At 39.7% G+C, this 19210-nt stretch overlaps 1 protein-coding gene across 1 annotated transcript in view; it reads right to left on the bottom strand.

Annotated features, from left to right (window-relative positions):
• The window catches only part of DYNC1LI1 (dynein cytoplasmic 1 light intermediate chain 1), a 41058-nt gene that overhangs the window by 2660 nt on the left and 19188 nt on the right, over nucleotides 1-19210 (bottom strand). Inside the window, exons 4-12 of the mRNA XM_084858255.1 lie at nucleotides 16128-16358; nucleotides 11446-11615; nucleotides 9494-9587; nucleotides 6334-6469; nucleotides 5546-5657; nucleotides 4211-4270; nucleotides 4066-4110; nucleotides 2910-3030; nucleotides 2073-2234 (exon numbers count right to left, since the gene is read on the bottom strand). Coding sequence (XP_084714381.1) covers nucleotides 2073-2234; nucleotides 2910-3030; nucleotides 4066-4110; nucleotides 4211-4270; nucleotides 5546-5657; nucleotides 6334-6469; nucleotides 9494-9587; nucleotides 11446-11615; nucleotides 16128-16358 — 1131 coding nt within the window. The remainder of the gene's footprint in view (nucleotides 1-2072; nucleotides 2235-2909; nucleotides 3031-4065; nucleotides 4111-4210; nucleotides 4271-5545; nucleotides 5658-6333; nucleotides 6470-9493; nucleotides 9588-11445; nucleotides 11616-16127; nucleotides 16359-19210) is intronic.

Below are 19210 nucleotides of genomic sequence, written 5' to 3'. Positions count from 1 at the left end.
TCAGCTTTTATTTTGTGATGCTAATGCAGGGATCTTGGAGGGGACATTTACAGAGGCCGATCAGCATGCAGGAAGGGGTCAGCAGGCAGAAGGGGGAGAGGAGATACAACACAGAAGAATTAGTAGATCTGGGAAGGGATATGCACCCCTCAAAGCCGGTTAGCATAAGCCATATAATCCATAAATAAGCCATAGTGACTTGTTGCGAGCCCATGATTTGCATAATCACTGCCTGGCTGTGGCTTATCGTGTCATCTGAACCTGGGCAGCATGGCTTGTGAGAGGGTTAAACAACCCTCAAATAGCCCTACAGCAGCCCGTGGGTTATTTGAGGGTTGTTTAACCCTCCAACAAGCCATGCCGCCCGGGTTTGGACGACATGCTAAGTCACAGCCAGGCAATGATTATGCAAATCACACCTGGCATGTGCAATGGCTTGCAACAAACCACCATGTCTTATTTAAGCCACTGTGGCTTGTTTTGATCCTGTGTATCAGTGAGCCTCCCCACTAAGCCTCCCTGCCCTGCATTGCCTTAAGAACCACAATTTGTCGAGGTAATGTATAGTTGCACCATTAGTTACACCTACCTCTACATTCAAGGCTATAATCTTTTTCAGTACTGGTTACTATCAGCTAGATTGTTTTAGGATAAATTTGACAAGAAAGTGTCTCTACTGACAAATCTGCAAGCAATGGGATCGACAACAATATATAAGAAAAGGGCTGCTTTAGGGAGAATAATCCCCCATATCCAGCACCTATGGATGCATGCAACATATCTCCACTATATATGAACTGCCCTATGCGCAGAGGGGGAGGCTTCGTATCTTCCCATACAGGTGAGCAGCACTGTCAGAGCTGTTGTGGCGGTGGGGGTCGGGGGGAGAGTATAGAATTTGGGCTGACCAATGGTGTGAAGTGATCAAATACAAGTTCACGGCTGTCACCCTGTTTGCTTCAACTTCTGTACTCAAAGGCTCCCAAGCTCATTGCCATCAACACAGAAGGGACAGTGAGACCAAGATACCGGTGAGACTGTGGGAGTAAAACAGAGTCCATCGCAGAATGTTAGGAGAGGCAGCTTTTCATCTCGACAGCTACAGTCAAGATCAATAAAGATTCTGGTGTATATTCCAAAAATTAGTCCAGTAGTATAACTCTTACTGTTACAAGATGCTAATGTTTTGGAATGCTGCAGTTTATGGCAGGTCTGGCTTTGTGCATCTCTCTGCCATAACATTATCCAGAGGCTTCTTACATTGCACCAAGACCTGGAGCAGACAGAAGCAATATGAGACTCATATTGCCTTTTGTCTCTTCCAAAGCCTCATGTGATACAGAGACTTCCCTACCTATTCCCAAGTTATTTGGCAATCACAGAAGACTTGAGGAAGGGGAGGGCTCAGTGGTGCCACAAGTTATGGACGGCTAGCAAGCCTGGGCAAAACTTTGTGGACCCCTCACCTCAAGACAGGTGTTGGAGCAGACAACCTGATCCAGCAAAGGCTATCTGCACACACATTTCATTATGATGGCCCTGCGTGCAAAAAAGTACTGTGTAGTATATTGGTGGTGGGGAGGTGCTGTAGACTGCATGTGGCACACAGGACTGGTCACACAGTGAAACTTCCTGATCAAGTTTGTAGCTGTACACACCTACCCAACCATTTTCACAGATCTATTACCTGTGACAAAAATGGCAAAATTGAATCCAGCTTTTCTCCTCCCCCCCTCCCACACACATACCAGTTGACTGTCCAGTGGTGACAGTAGCCATCTTTTTGGTATTTGGAGATCCTTACCTCCAGCAGTGTGCATTGCATATACTACCACACAGTCCAATGTGCACAAGAATCTATGGACTGGAGCCCAGAATCCCTCCCAAATTGTAAGATTCTATGATGAGATGATCAGCAAAGACTAAACTTTAATATTTTAAGAGTCATTTTTTCCACCTCTTACAGTTAGCACTATACATTTGCTTGAACAAAAATTGTATCAGTTTAAAGCTATACGTTATTTAAGCATCCATTTTATCCAACCCCCAAAATGTTTGTATCCTGTTCTTACCGGATTTTTTTGCAGATGCTGGTAAGTTGCTGCCACCGCTACCCCCAGTGACCCCTACTCCTCCAGGACTACCAACACCACTAGGTCCACCAGGTGAGCCAGTTTTCTTACTCAGTAAACTGTTGAAAAAGTTAGCCAGGACTCCTTCGCTTGTGGCTCCAGCTAAAAAAAGTTTTTAAAACAATTACCAGATGTATGATAAGGATTAATTTGATTTGACATCTTTGAACAGAAATACATGGTTTCTATACATTATGACTTTAAAAACAAAAAGTCAACTATATCTAATTTATTGTCTCACACACTGAGCATTAAAACCCAACAACTAAACAGAGTAAATTACTGCTTAACCACCAGAACATTTTTCCTTCTACAGACCACGTATCAAGATGTTTAATTAAATGGCCCAAACCACCTCTCTCAAGGCTTTACAGAGAGGACATTCCGCACATAATGAACTACTGACACCCTATTCGCAAGGACACTTCCTGGCTTGAAAGAGAGATTCTGATCCATCACCCCAAAGTTACAGCCGTCTTCATCTGACTGAAACATGAGTAACTGCTTCCCTTACTTTGAAATGTAAAACAATCCACAGAATAATATTTTGGAAAAGGGCAGAAAACATATTTACTGCTGAAATACAATATGAAGGTTTGGATTCAGATTTAGTCATACTTAAGGGTAGCCTCACTGAAATCAATAAGACTTAAGTTAGTCATGGCTAACTTAAGTCCCATCATTTCAGTGGGTCTACTCTAATTATGACTAAGAGTGGATCCAACCAGAAGCCAATTTTAGAAAAGACTGTAAGACTATTTATCCTCAATGGTTTACCTTTCATGCTGGGATCAATTTTTTTGGATCCAGCAGGGATGGGTGTAACACTGGCAACATTGGAGGTTACTGCTCTGTTTGGTGTCCTAGGGGATCCTCCAGGGACTCTTGGTGAGGTATCCTATATAGAATTTGAGAATATGATGAAGTGCTCAAGCCCATTGAGATCCCAGAAATACGTTTTCTTCTCAAAATGAAAATAATAATAATCAAACAAGTTACGTGAGTTACTCATAGCAAAACGTCTTAGCAAATTAACTTTAGATTAGAATGTGACTAGTAAGAGGCACATAGTTAACAGCTGATGCAGTCTGTAAAAGCAATTACAGACATAGAAAAGACATGGAAAGTTGACATTGCATTACCACAAAAATTCCAGTTCAACAGCTGGAAGGTATGCTACTCCCATATAGAATAAAATGACAGAATTCCTTCTTTTTGCTATACAACAAAGCCTTTGGTGGGCTTTCTAAAAATAAATGTTTATTGCAATTTTTAAAATTAATCACAAATAAGAAAAAGGGGGGAACCCTATACAAATAAGACAATAACAAAAAGGAAAAACTGCATGAGCAGCAGTGCTGGGAAGTTGAGTTGTGGTGTTTCAGACACATGAAGCAGCAAGGTACACTACAACTGATTATTGAGCAGCTTTTGGCAGGCTTTAAGGAACACTACCTAGATTAGGAAAATGTTTGATAATTCCTATTAGGAAAGACAAAATAAGAAAAGTCCAAAATTAACTTTTGATCACCCCCACATCAATGGTGTTCTCATACAGAAGCTGGCAAAGCTTTGGAATGGACATTTAGCAAACAAAGCAATGTTGACTAACATTTTTATTTCATGTCCCCACAAAGTCATCTGAAAATCCACATATTAATACGTTTTTCAAAAGTCATGTTTTGGGGATTTTTCTATAAAACATAAAAAAAAACTAGGGTAAGTACCTTAACAGTGCAATCCCATATATGTCTACTCAGAAGTAAGTCCCATTGATTTCAGTGGGACTTACTGCCTGATGTAGGATTGCAGCCTAAAAGAAGCAAAGAAAGCTTTCAGGTACAGAATGTAGAGTTACAAACATATGGAATACCAAAAATGAACTACATATGTATACTGTTAAATTATCAGTATTTAAGTATTTATTACTCACCACTGGTCTCCCAGCTGCAGTAGGTGGCTGTTTTGCTAACAGAGACTGTAAAACAAAATGAGATATTTTGCAACAAAAGTTGGCAATAAATTCAAATACAAACCTAATTTCATTCTAGTTTAAATGGATATTGACAGTGTACTACCTGTTGCTTCATAAGAAATACTTGGTCATCTTCTGCTACTATCTCTTTCTCATGTACAAACTGCAATAAGGAAAGAAAACATTAAAATGTGTCTAATTTTTTTAACAGTAATTAACTGTTCTACTAGAACAAGCTGGTGACAAACGTAGATATGGGGATCAAGGTATTCTCAAAGCATTTGCGAAGCATGGCTACAAAATATTGTTACTTTTTTTCTTGGTATCAGAGCATGTATCAACAACTGCTGTAATGTTTTCTACATAGGGATATTCTTGAAGACAGTTCAGAGGCTACACACTAAACCTGTGTTTGTTTCTCCTGTACTGGCTGCGTATATGCTGCTAAACGTAATCACAAAGTATTGGTTGTGCCCCTTAAAGCCCTTAACAGTCTAGGCCCACCTTATTTCTGGGGATGAGTCTACCCATGTGAGCCATCTGATTTCTTGAGATTTGCTAGGGAAGACTTTGCTTTGGACCTTTTATTCATAAAATGCTGTAGCATTGGTGCTGCTGTAGTGGGAACATGGAGGTGGTGTACCAAATGATATTGCATTCATGTGGTAACTTCATACTAACAGCTTACTTCCAATTAAGTGTACAGACCTTTGTGCTAAGATGGCTAGTTCCACCAATGCTGAAATCCCTTTAGAATAGTTCATCGACAGGCCATCTATGGTTCTGTCTTCATCTCACCCCTCACTATTAATTTCTGTGCCATGCATTGGTTTTGTGCAATGCTGTTATAAAGCATCTAGCAATAGCTTCTATCCCTGGTGTAGTGGTAATAATACTCCTTGAGTGATGCAACACTCCAAGCTCTCAGTGTTATAAGCTATGGAGTTTGGTTGGCATTATGGCTAACATCGTTTATAATCACAACTACTTCAGCTATTGGACAGTATAGAAATGTAATAAATAAATATATAATTTTTCAACTATAAATTGGTCATCTTTTCATTCATAGAGTCTACCAAGCTGATCTAAATGTGTTGTAAGGCTTGTCAATGGAATCAATGTCTGCTTTTTCATTTATTTTATTGATGTTATTATAAAATTGATTGTTTTTCTGCTAAAAAGCAACCAATGCAATATATAATTAGGGTTGGCAGGCTGACAACAAGGTCCTGAATAAATGATTTCAAATCAGATGTCACACTGATTTCAAATGGCATTTACATTCAAATACACAAGATCACAGCCAAAAATGCTACTGCAGCTGGGATAGCACAAATAATTAGTTGCACTGCTATCACTTAAAAGAATTTCTTATGCTTGCAAATGAGGCAGTGTGTTAAAATTAAAGGTATTTCTTCTAAACACAGTAAGTAGTTACCTTTCTGACAGGTGGCTTCATAATGATATCCTCAAAATTGTCCCCCACTTTTAAAGTCTGGAAGTTCTCATGTAATATTCCTATCTTCTTTTCATTGTCCCATCCTGCAGGACTGAAGGCAAATGCACAGTCACATTTCCAATTTCGATCATTCAAAGTTTGGCACCCTTTGTACCCAATCACATTCTGTAGAAAAATACTTCCATTCTTTAAGCCAGAACAGGAAAGTTCAAGTCCAAGGGTGATACACACTGATACACACCATGAGGTTAAAAAATAAACTCACTAAGAACATACGAAGAGCTGTACTGGATCAGACCAAGGGTCCATCTACTCCAGCATTCTGTTCACAAAGTGGCCAAACAGCTGCCGACAAGGAACCCACAAGCAGGGCATGAGCGCAGCAGCATCCTCCCACCCATATTCCCCAGCAACTGGTGTACATAGGCTCATTGCCTCTGGTTCTGTAGTATATACGGAAGGGTGAGCTGTTTTGCAGAAACCTTTCCTCTCCCAAGCCAATATATAGCAATAAAATGCTCAGGTTTGGGACTGACAGCCCTTTAGCACTATATAACACAGCAGGGAGACATTTCAGTAGGGTGTGACAGGAAAAGGAAGTGTTCTTTTTCCTCCCACCTTCCCATGAGCCCAAAATATTACTACAAGGTTCCCCTCCAGTGGCTGGAGGGAGTCCTGAACAGGAGCACTCCTGTTAGGGGCTGGAAATACACTGCAACACTTTGTAGATGTATAATACAAGACAGCTTAATTACTAGGTAACTTACATAAATACTGCATCTTTTTCCACAACAACAGCAGGTATGTTGAAGGGGAATCCATACAATTTCTGGACAATATATTTATACACTAAATCAATATTCTTATTTTCCTTTACTGAAGTGTAAATAAGTGCTGCACCATCTGAACTGAAGTTAAAGAAAATGCGAAAATGCTTATATGCTTGGCAGTTTGAAATCAATGGTAGTTCTAAAGAAAGCACAACCTGTTTTCAGTCTATTACTACTACCCTAGCTTAATAATAGAAACATGACCTTGGAGGGGAGTGATTCACAGAATCTCAAATATAGAGTGTTTATTGTACATGCTGCTCATGTGCAAAGCCTTTGAGCATGTGCACAGTGAGGGCTGTATGAAGCAACAAAACAAAGACAATACACAACACAACCCTCCCAGGACCCCAGCGGAGAATACAGTTGCCAACTCTGACTGAAGTTATTCTCGGAGATTTCCTTCTGCCCCCAACCCCCAAATATTTCCCGTAATATGGAATTATTAAAATCTCCAGGTTTGCTTCCAACAATCTCCTGGAGGTAAATGGTGATTCCTGGGGAGACCAGGCCAATCCTGGAGGAGTGCCAATTCTAGTGCACAAATTTATTGTTTAAGAACATTCATGCTTTTTTATCTATCAAGGAAAAATTGATATTGAACACTTTCTTATGCAGCCATGTAGCTGGATCACTGGGTGACCTTAGGCCAGCCACTTTCTCACAGTTTAGCCACAGGGTTTTATGAGGATAAAGAGTGTGTGTGTGAGTGTGTGTGTGTGTGTGTGTGTGTGTGAGAGAGAGAGAGAGAGAGAGAGAGAGAGAGAGAGCGAGAGCGAGAGAGCATGACAGAGAGAGACAGAGAAAAAGAGAGAGAATGACATATCTGACACTTGGAGAGAAGGGACACAAATTTGAACAGATGTCCTTGAAGGGAGGGGACACAGGGGCACAAATTTGAATGTAAGAGCCTATCTGGCCAGGCTTACCTTTTTACATCAGCTGGGCCTGTTACAGCAATGAGGCCTTTTGCAAAGAGCAAAGCAGAGGGAAATTTTTCAAATTGCATCTTTTCTTCCTAATATGACAATTCGTTACTATATGACCCTGCTCCAATAGGGAAAAGTCCGCTAATTGGAGGGAAGTGAAATCAGACAGGTGTTTGAGGGGCCGGACCCACACAAAGCTCACTGGATTCATGCTATTGGCTGAAAATTGCTTTACAGATGTTGGCAGCCTCAGAGGCACTGGCTGAATGTTTTGCCAATTTCCTGAGAAGAGGGGCCCAAATGTGAAACAAGTAATTGCCCCCTCCACCCTCTGTACTGAGAAGACTGGATCAAGGAAGGCTTATCATTTGAGTCCCAAGTCTGCAGGGCATCCTTCCCACCCCCCCAGCTTTCCTGCCAACACGAGTGAAGCCTGACTGAAAAGCCAACTTGAAACTAGAGTTGCGTCATGAGAGAAAGGTAATGGGACTAGACAGGCAAAAGAAAATCAGGGTTAGTCAGTGACTTAGCCTAGTTCACAAAGAAATCTTTAACTGGTTAATTTGCCCCCCTTTTTCTTAGAGCGGGGGTGAGGTATCCCATTTGTCCTTATGGAGGAACCTCCACTGCCTCAAAAAACAGAAAATAGATGCCAAATGTTGGCATAAAGTTTTTTTTGTGGGAAAGCCAGTCAGTTTAACCTGAAGCGGCACTGCAATTTCATATTTTAAGCAACAACTTCTGTTGAAACAAATTAGGGTTGCAACTGCTTTACATTATGGTTTTCCTACGGAAACCTCACTTCCATGCAGGTAAAAGCATTTATGGAGAAATACATTACCACCTGCACAGCTGATGAAACAGTTATATACAAGTTCATCCTATTTGGGATGCAGCTTTTCCTGCATGGAAATGATTATATTTGCAAGACAGCCTCAGCACTCACAACGTCTACAGAACTAGAGATTACTGAGCTTCCCAATGACATCACAGGTAAAATGACATACTCCTACCCATGTTTGCTGCCTACAATCAAAGGATAGGGTGCTGGTAATAAATATAGCTGTCTGTTGTATTGCAATGACCATGTTTCAGTCCTAAGAAGAATGCTAATCACTGAAGAACAGCATTTGTAAGCACTCCATCAGACTAAATTTTAATATTACAACTGCAATGAAAATGTTGTATCATGGCCAGAATCCAAAGAACAGTAAAACTAGTTCCACGTACTGCAGCGTGGGATGGGAGTTGTCTTGTATTTCTCAAACAACGGCTCTTCATACCACATGGCAAGCCACTTTTTAATCAAAGTACTTTCAAAAGCAATTTCTGATATGGTAAAAGTAAAAACATCCCACTTGGCATGATCAAGTCCTTGGGCATCACTAAAATAAGACTTTGGACCCTTTCACATAAGTGCGCTACCCAATACGCTTTGCTCTCTTTATCCTCATAGTATCCCAGTTTGGACAATCGTATCGTTAGCTTAATAAAATGAGGCATGAACAAGCCTTTTGCCTGTCCGTATAGCCTTTATGCTCCTCCCTTCGCAGCATGAGCAATCAAACCAAGTCTCTAATTAACCAGTTTTCCATTTTGTCTGCACTGGGATACTATGGTTACCAGCTTTGGAAAAAGCCAGGATATTAAACCACCTTTAAACTGTAGGTTAATATCCTGGCTTGTTCCAAAGTTGGTAGGTTTCCCAGTTCAAACGAAAATATGACCAAGCCAAGATATGAACATCCAAATGCAGCCAGTATCCCCATCATTCAGATTTCACATGAAAGTCTGAGGCTATGAAGCAGCTTGATAAACACTATCCGCGAAGGGATGGGACTTACAGATTGACTAGGTTTGCATGATCTCAGGGGTTAAAGAAGTCACAGTGGCTTCTCCCCCGCACCCCTGCATGTGCCAGTTGTTTACATAATTACCCACGCTGCAGCACAAGTTGGTGTCTTGTCCGAACCCGGCACGGTGGCTTCATACCCACCCTGCAACCCACAACATGCAGGAGGTTGCAACGTGAGTAATTATGTAAACAATGGGTGTGGGGCTGGGGGAAGATGCCACGATGGCCTTTTTTACCCCCATGATGGTGCAAATCTGGCCACTATCTGACTCTAGGTTGAATTTTAACAATAGATCTATATTTTAAAGGATACACTGTAAACAAAACCATCGAATGTGTGACTGAATGAAGTCGAAGTGCTCATCTCGGTAATCATGTTCTTTTTCCAGCAGACTAATGGCATCACACTGCAAAGTAAAAAAAGAGAGAGGCCATTTTAAATAAATATTGCACCTGCAGCATTCTGTCAGTGCAATTCTAGAAACACACTGTTCAAAAACACTATGCAATGTTTAAATTTAAAGCAAGGTTTTACAGTGCAGGAATTCTTAAACTCAGAATCAACTGACCATGCTGTTCACACACACCCCATGCAGTAGTACTTGTGACAAAATACAGCAAAAAATAAATAAATCTCAGAATACCTAATTTGATTATTTAGATACCTTGCTAGCTTATTTTCCCCCAATATATTCCAACTGAAAATACAGATTTAAAAGACTTACAGCTGCAGTCCTTAACCCACTTATTAAAGACTAATTCCCACTGAGCTTAGCGGACTTTCATCCAAGTAAACATAAACATAAATACGATTTGAGCAGCACAGCACTTACATACATCTCAGGAGACATCAATGCTATCGGGTAGAGATATATAACAACTCCCTACACTGTTGCTTAATTTTGTATCGGAATTATCTTAAGACAGCACATGAAAATAGCAAATTCTCTTAAATTTAAATTGTCTTAATTACAACAATTGCAGGGCAATATTAATTTTAGGTTCATAAGCATAAGAATTTTGATAAAAACAGTGATGTTGCATTTTACTTTACTAATAGCTGCCATTTGAATGGTAGTGCCATTATTCTTTGGTATGTGGCACCACAGCCACAACAACTGGTCTCATGGTATAACAAGGGAGGGAAGTTGTTAATTGGGTCCAAGACGGCCAGTGCTGACTGATCCAGTTTCAAGTACAACAGCAATGCACCGGCCACATACAACAATACTTTCTCTCTCAAATCCACCATTTGTATGCTTGATACCCAAGGAGAAGTGGATTGAATTTGTGGATCCAAGAAGTGGATCCAAAAGCAATAGAAGACTTCCTTACCTAGTGCATTTGTACAAGGGGGAGTTCTCAAGATCTCATTGGACTTGGGAATTTTATATAGACATTTAATCCATTCAAGAAACTCCCTCTGCAACCCAAGATTCTAAAAGGTTATCTTCAAGAGACTTCCTTGAAGCCTATTTCTGGGCAACCCCATGACAGGGCAAAGAGTACAAGGCTCACATTGCACCAGCAATTCAGTACCTGTACTCACTTTCTAGTCTTGGTGCTGGTTTTTAAACATTAAGCCCCTTACATTATCTGGGTCCTACAACACTGCCTTTTTCCTATTGTCGTATTGCAATATATCAGGGTGGGCAGCATGGAGGCCAAAACATCAGGAGGGCCACAATTCACATCATCCCTCAACATTACCTATGCTGGCTATGGCTGATGGAAGTTGTAGGTCAAAAGATCTGGCAAGTCACAAGTCACCTACCCTTGCAATATATTACCAAGAGCTAATGAAAGTACTTTTTAAGTATATCAACTATGTCTCAAATTCAAACAAGCACGTAGGTAAACACTTCCAGAAAGTGATACAAAATGTTCCTATTTGTCAAAATATTTTAGTACATTTGAACAATATTAAAAAGGGGGTGTATAGATTTTTATAACTAGATTTGTATAACTACAAGGAACAGTAGAACTATCTATTAAAATGTTCTTAAAGGTTGCTAACTATTATACGTCCTCGTGGAATTCAGGCTATTAATTTCAACAAATCCCTGAGATATAAAGCAACTTTGTTCAGCCATTCAAAGAAATGATTAAATATTACACTTGAGAAAGTGAAAAATTCTCATGCTAATTGTAAAATACACAGACTTCACACTGATTGTTTAATAAAACTACTGCCCACTTATTTTAAGACATTTAACCCGATTCTGACCCTTAAAGATATGCAAAAATATGAAATATGAAACAAACCTTTGTACAAACTACTACTACAGGAATGCCTAAGTTACATGTTAGTGTATCTGCACCCAGTGGTAAAATGACACTGTCATCTTTTACTTCTTGTAATGAGGTATTTCTTCTCTGTGGAGAAGCTGGAAAGTCTTCCCCTGGTTCTATGTATTCTTGGAAGTCTCTTACCACTGAAATATAAAGAGAGAAAAACTGGATCAGGTCCTTTAAGGGGCAGTTACTTTGTTCCTGAAAGAGTCTGTATTCATACCAAATACATTATGTACCATTTAGCTTTGCCAGTTGTGCATCAACCATGTTTGTCATAAATATACAAAGTATCCAATAAATAGAGATAAAAAAGAAGTAGATAGCAGGATTCAAAAAACACAGTGCCATAATGATGATAATCGTTCCAGATTAAAAAAAAACAATTGAGTTTTGAAGGCACTTGGATACATTTTCTACATCTAACAAAGTTCATAGTCACAAGTTGTGTGCTGCACAACAGAGAGGAAAACACAATGAAAAAGACAATCTAGTTGAGCCCTCCAGATGGTTTGGACTTCAAATCCCATCAGCTCCAGACAACATGGCCAATAGTCAGGAATGCTGGGAGTTGTAGTTTAAAACATCTGGAAGGCACCAGGTAGAAGGCAGCAGATCTAGTTGATAAAATAGCTATAAAAACAAAACAGATATAAAAGGAAGCTCAAATCAGATCCTTTTTCAGTTAAGAGGACAGCAATAGCTATTTGTTCTTTGTTTAAACCTTACAGAATTTAGGTTCTCTCAAATACAAACTGTTTCATTGCAAGAGGTTATTCAATTTACATGACCAATGTTTCAACCAATACTGCCTTATACTTTAGTACGACATTCTACTAAAAGCTGATTTCAAAGTCAGAGTTTGCCCTTTTTCATGAAGATGCTGACATGCCTCAAAAATAAAATAAAAACTTAAATCAGTGCTCATGTCAACTTCCTTACATCTTTATGGCCCCAAGACTATGATAATGTATGGCAATTCTTACCATGTAGATCTTTCAGGTATTTTAAGATTCCCTAAGAGCCAGCCTCATCTCCAAATAACCCTGTTGAGAATTTGCTTGGCTTTTAGGCAATGTTCCTATCATACACACCTAACACCTCTGCCAAGCTATGTAGTAGTTTATTGTATCATTCTACAGACTGTTGTTGTTTTTACTTCCAGAACTTCCAGGATCAGGACTGCATCCCAAAAATGTAAGGAGATGAAGACGGCTGTCATTTCGCCGCCAATTTGTACCCCCTTGGTCTTCCCCTATTGCTTTTAGCAGATAATATCTTCATTGGTAGGTGAAAAGCTGTTGGTAAGAGACAATGGGAACATTTTGTTGGAAATATATTTTGCCAGATAAGCTCCCTGGTATAAGACCAGAATGGCAACTCCTGTTCAGGAATTTCTGACCTTTCCTGTAGAATGGAAAAGACAATCCGATTCCTGCCAATATGTGGAAGCTTCCAGTAGCACAACTATCTTCTTTTAAGTCTGGTCTAAAAGGGTTTTGTTCTGGTTTTTAAAGTTAAAAGATACTTTCTTCCCAATAGGTGGATGTTTATGAAATGTGTACATAGAATAGACACTTAAAAGCCTATGCAGTAAAAAGGATGAATTAGTTACATGAAGGGCCTAAGTACACATTGACCTGATTTGGATGACACGACAGCCCACTGTAGGTTAATTAACCCTCGGGGCACCATGGCACATGTTTCTGCCATTATAAATATGCAAGCCCTAGCTGAGGGTTGCTGTGGCTTATCGTGTCATGCAAACCAAGTGGTGGGGGTTATTTGAGGATTAAACAACTCTCACGTTATCCACAGTCTGTTTTAGGGTTATGTGAGGGTTATTAATCCTCAAGTAGCCCCTTCTAGCCAGGTTTGCATGACATGCCACGGCAACATCCAGCTGAGGCATGCATATTAATAATGACAGCTGGCACACATCAGCTGTCATTATTAACCCACAATGGGCTGTCATGTCATGCAAACTGGCCCATTATGTGCCAAGACACATATTAGAGCAAAATGGTTTGTTTTTTTTAAAAGCCACTTCAGAAATGTGCAATTTGCAGCAGGGAAATGGCAGGTGGAGAACACACCCTCCCTCCTCCCCACCATTTCTCCACTCTTAATCACCTTTTCCTGAAAACAAGTTTCTTTAAATTAAAACAAAGGTGGAAGGAGAAAGAAAACAAACCCAGCCTTTTGGCTCTAATCTGTGTATGACTGTGCAGCATGCAGTTAGCCCTTGAAAAATCTATTTTAAACATCAAGAGATCCCTTTCTAAGACTCCTTCCCCTTGCTTGCAACCAGGTCTGTCCTTATGCAATGCATATTGCAGTTGTCCAAGACATAAAGCAGAATGAGTACAGGGTATACTGATTTTAACAGGCAAACATTTTCTGCTTTCTTCTACAGGGGGTTTCTTACTACAGTATGAATAAGGTCAAAGCAATATATTTTGAAGACTCTGAAAGCAAAGGGGCAGTAACACGACACTTCCTAGATAAAAGGGTAGGATGTACTACCCAACTCCCTCATCCCACTGTTGTCCTTCCTAATACCTTCCTAATACTCCTACCAACGAAATATTCTGAACTTCATGAGAAACACAAATATTGCATTCAAAATAGTTACATTTTGTTTACTATACAACAGAATAGCACCACACTTTCAACGACAAGTGGGGTTCAGTAGGGGGTGCCAGACCATACATGCATGCCCTGGTGACAATGCCCAAGAATGGGTGTGCATAAATTGGAAAGAGCGCCCTGGCATTAGCTGGGCTGCCCCTAATGGTAGTTATTGGATCTGTGGAGAAAAAGCGTGGCCATGTTTGCCCCCAGGGTGGATTGGAAGATGCTCCCTGGGACTGCTGTGGGGTCCCTATAGGTTTGTGAATACCTTGAAGAGCCCTGCAGTAGGCAATTACAGGGCTTGGAAGGTGAGATGGCAAAGAGGCATCTTCAGTTCGGCCGATTATGCTTAGAGCTTATTACCTGGGGCTGGAGTAGCCACAATAATGTACAAAGTGAATATTTTTGAAAGAGTGATGAAAATGGTATTGAACAACACTGCTGAGGCAGTAGAAACCATTGAGATAGAGATGACAAGCATGAGAACTGCTGTTTTGCAGAACAGCCTGGCCTTAGACATGATTACAGCAGCCCAGGGCGGTGTTTGTGCCATGCTGCAGCAGGAATGCTGCCTGTATATTCCTGACAAGCACAGTGTGCTAAATCACAGCATCAGGGCTCTGTATGTGCAAAGTGAGAAGATACATCACCTAGAAGGGGAGTCCCTCTTCGACCCGATTTCAGACTGGTTGCAAGGAATCGGGGGGTGGGGGGTGGAAGCGAGTGGTTGCAATAATTTTGACCATTATTGACGGCTTTTTGTGTGCTTGTAAAGTATACATTCAGGTAGATGTCAACCCCCTGGTAATCAAACGGCAGGGAAAAGAAGATCCGGCCCTCTCAGTAAGAAGAGATTGTGACGTGAAGATTCAATCGCCCTTTGATCATCTGGTGGGGGGGGGGGAGATGTAAGGCCCCAGGCCTGAACCAAGCTATCAGTAGTTTTAGAGGGGCTTAGATGATCCATAGTGCTCTCTGACTTTGGTTCAGTTGGCAGGCTGTTTTCGCTAACAGGCCTCTTGATTTACCAGGATGAGTCAAAGGTAGATAGTACAGCCTCAGTGCACTCCATACTAACGAGCTGAAGTGTCTTATAAGGATGTGCCTGGGAAGTGAGGCTTGTTTGCCTTAAAGCTACAGGTGTCTGTGCTGGTAAAGTTGTAGATGAATGCTAAATAATGCTTGCTGTTGTCATGCTGCCTCACTGCTAACATGTATGGTATAAAACCCATTTTAGCCCATGGCTCTGTGTTCAGAGAAGCTGTCTGATCCAGCCATTAGGTACACCTGTGTGCTGACTATACTCAATAAAGTACTCCTTATAAGTAAACATGGATCTGATTTATCACTATCTTGGCACCTCTAAATTAAGAGTTTGAAGCATACTGCAGGTGCAATACAAACAGACAATTGTAATGTAAAAGATTTAACTTAGTTCTCTCTATAGGCACTGAACTCCATAGAACATAGCACTTTTACAATGGACTTAAAATCGTTATTCCAGGAACAAATATATAACTAACTGATCATCATGTGCTAAACCATGTAATTCTCAAGAAAAATTGTGAAGATAAAGCCATACTTTATATTATAATACATTTGTAATTATAGTTCTCAAAACAATATAATTATAAATTTATATTGTTCAAGGCAAACTACAGTTCTCTCTCAACTATAATACAGTTCTCAAAACAGATTGTGAAGATAAAGTTACTTTATAATACAGCTGCATTACCTTGTACACTGGGTACTTCAACTACAGTATATTATAATGAGAAACTGAATGATCAACAAAAAGCCTTTATAAATCTATTATAAAGCTTAAGACCATATACAAATATAGTTAATCAGTTGACAAACATGCTATCATTAAAGCTCCTTTTGTATGAGAGGTTGACAAGAGGCAATACCTCTTAGCTATACAAAATCTTCTGCAAACAGTGCATTTATACAAAGACAAATTTAGATTCCTGCCCTCTCCACCAACACCTATCACGTTTCTGCACTTTTAAAATACTCACTCTTTTGTTCCATTTCTTTCATTTCTTCAGGAGGAATTTTCAATTTGTCAATATGCTCCCTTACAACACTTGCCCATTTTTGTAAAGAGTCTAAAGCAGTCCATGGCTTAGACATATCTACCACCAACATAACCAAAGTGTCCTTTAAAGAGATGGCTTCCATTGCAAATTTAAGTAGACCTTTATGATAGAGGTCACCATCCAATATCCATATATTACATCTTGTCTGATCTATTAAAAAAAGCAGAAAATAAGGTTTAATTGACATGGAGCATAGTCTATCTTTTTTTGAAAATACCTTTTATTTTTGTCTTTATAAATGAAATAAACAATAGCAACAACATGATCAATAACTACAATTTTCCAACAGTACAATATTCTTAGGAGGACACAACAATACCAAAAAGAAGAATAAAGGAAAAGGGAAAAAAAAGAGGATTTTCCCCCCTTTCTTTTTTAAAGGGTTAAATTTAAACTCCAATACACATGGGCTTCAGATCCCATTCTAATTCAAAAACTATACCTATAACATTAGCAATATTACAATTTAATAATCAACCTCACATTTCAATATCATATCATCAGTCTTACAGCAAGGAAGCAGGCCTACAATTCATTCCCAGTAACCATATATTGCCCTTAAGTTAGAATATAATAATAAAGCTTAACAGTTTAACCAACCAAAAATTTTACTAAGTAATCTTATAGTAAAGATAATAATAGTAATAACAAAAAAGATGAAATTATGCTATATAACAATAAAGTTTGAAAGCAACCTTACAACAGTCAGTAATATATTTTATAGTAGATATATAAATGAGTGTGCACAGTACACCCTCAAACAATATATTTAAATACAGTATATCATATCCGTTTTAGAGAACAAGAATGTAAAGAAAAATAAAAAAGAGAAGAAAAATGAAAGAAAGCAAACGAATGTATGTATAATCAGTTATCTCTGACCTAGCCTGAATCATGCAGACTAAACAGACAGTTAACAAAACTTGTTTAAAGATTCCAGTTCATGGGGCTGGAACAGAAATCTCACGCATTTTTACATTCAGCCATGCCTCCGTCATTTCAGGATTTATGAACTTTTTCATCTGACCTTCAGAAACAATGCAAAATGTAGCAGGATATTTTAAGTGATATTGTAAGTTCATCTGTTTTGCCCTATTTTTCGCCTTGATTAATTGCCTTCTTTTATCAGCCACCTCTTTGATGTAATCCGGAAATAACATAACTTTATCTTGTTTCCAAAAAAGATTTCCACCCTCTCTTGCCAAACGCAGGATATAATTCTTTGTGGAGAATCTTGCAGTTTGGACTATAATCGTATAGCCAGTCCCTTTAGCATTTGGCACACGACATGCCTGCTCAATATCAAGTAAATAATCAGATGGCACAGGGAGTATCTCATGCAAAAGCTTGTCTACAAAAGTAGGCAAATTGACATCTCTAGGCAAATTTTTAATACCAATAATACGTACATTGGATCTGCGCATGAAGGCCTCCAGTTGGGAAATTCTGACACAGAGATTTTTGAAAAGAGCTTGTGTCATAGTTTCGTTCGCTGTCATCCTATCTTGCAGCTCGTTAACCTTCGCCTCCATTTTTTGCCAAGAAGTGTTAATTAAATCCACAGCTCCTTGCAGGGTGGTGATGGAATTTTTGATTGAATCCAACCTCTTAGCTTGCTCAGCAAATTGCAAAGATAAAGTTTTTATCAGTGTAAGTAATTCCCCTAAACCTTCGGTTCTCAGAGCCTTTGCCAGTGGAGGTACAGGGGGAGTGGGCGGTGATGCAGTTCCTTTCTTTCTCCTCGCTGTAGCCATGTTTCTCTTCAAACAAATCTTGCAGGTCCTCAGATATTCTCAGATATTCTCAGATATTGTTGACATTTCTTAAACCATCCCTCAGATGTTGTTGATATTTCTTAATCCATATATTACAATAGAACACATCAGCCCTGTTTTCTCCTATTAGATAGGAGTTTCAAAACAGCTTTTTGCGATGTTTACGCTCTGGGAGGGTAGTCTCAGAATCCACCACCCCCTTCTTCACGGAGAGTACTTTTCTCCAAGATCACATCCAGCTGCTGCCTTGCCCCCGCCCCTTTAATTCCAGGGGGGAGATGAAAAGGTTTTTCAACCTTTTAAAAAGCTGTTTGAGATAGCATCCCATGGAAACTCCGCGGAATGCTGCGAGGGCGACATTGGTTCCAACCAGAAGTCAACATGGAGCATAGTCTATCATTACTGCTAGTATTTATACATATACTTCCAATGTGATATAGAACAGTTTTAGATCCAAATTCTTATGAGACTGAATTTAGATACTAGGTAGTTCTCATCTACTTTTTTTATGGGGAAAAAAAAACCCCAGATGGTAGAATCCAACCAACCTCATCTGTCAACGGAAGACTTCAGTCAATGGAATGGGGAGAGGTAAATTCCCCCTTCACCTGTAGCCCTCCCCACAAAAAGCCCTGCTACAGAGAGTTAGATAACCCTCTGGAGCAGATTTATGGGGGTGAAGGGGGCTACAGGAGAGAGGGGGAATAACTGAAAAATGTGCCACTTAACCCATTCCACTAACAGAAACCTTCCACTGGTGGATTGAGTTAATTGTATTGTGCCCAGACTTAAATGTTTATTTAGTTGCATCAAGATAGTACTAGTACTGAAATATTATGTCTACAGAACATATAAAAATTTCATAGCTGCATAAAACAGGTACTTCAAGATTCTATTACGGTTTAAGATTATTTGGAGCTAGCCAGAATTTAGGAACATTAAGACTAAAGTGAATGGCTTTACATCAGAACTATTGGTTTATATTGTTTTGAGTAATGACGCTGAAGTGACCAGAAAACACTGAAAGGAGGATCAATGATCCTTAGGTGGAATGCACATATTTAGGGAGCAATCCTACCTGGATAGGTGAGCACCTCCAAACTCGGAGGTGACCACCTATCCAATGCAGGGTAGAAGCGCAGAGGGGATCGTCCCCTCTGCACTTCAGCTGCCCTGCATTTGCAGCTAGACAGCTGATTTCGAGAGTCGGGGAAGGTCGGTTCTCCA

Source organism: Heloderma suspectum, chromosome 5 (assembly GCF_057233095.1).
Source record: "Heloderma suspectum isolate Gila_16-S chromosome 5, 16-S_ref, whole genome shotgun sequence".
Classification (NCBI taxonomy): domain Eukaryota; kingdom Metazoa; phylum Chordata; class Lepidosauria; order Squamata; family Helodermatidae; genus Heloderma; species Heloderma suspectum.
The sequence above is the reverse complement of the archived record's forward strand: the minus strand, read 5'-3'. Positions and strand labels throughout refer to the sequence as shown.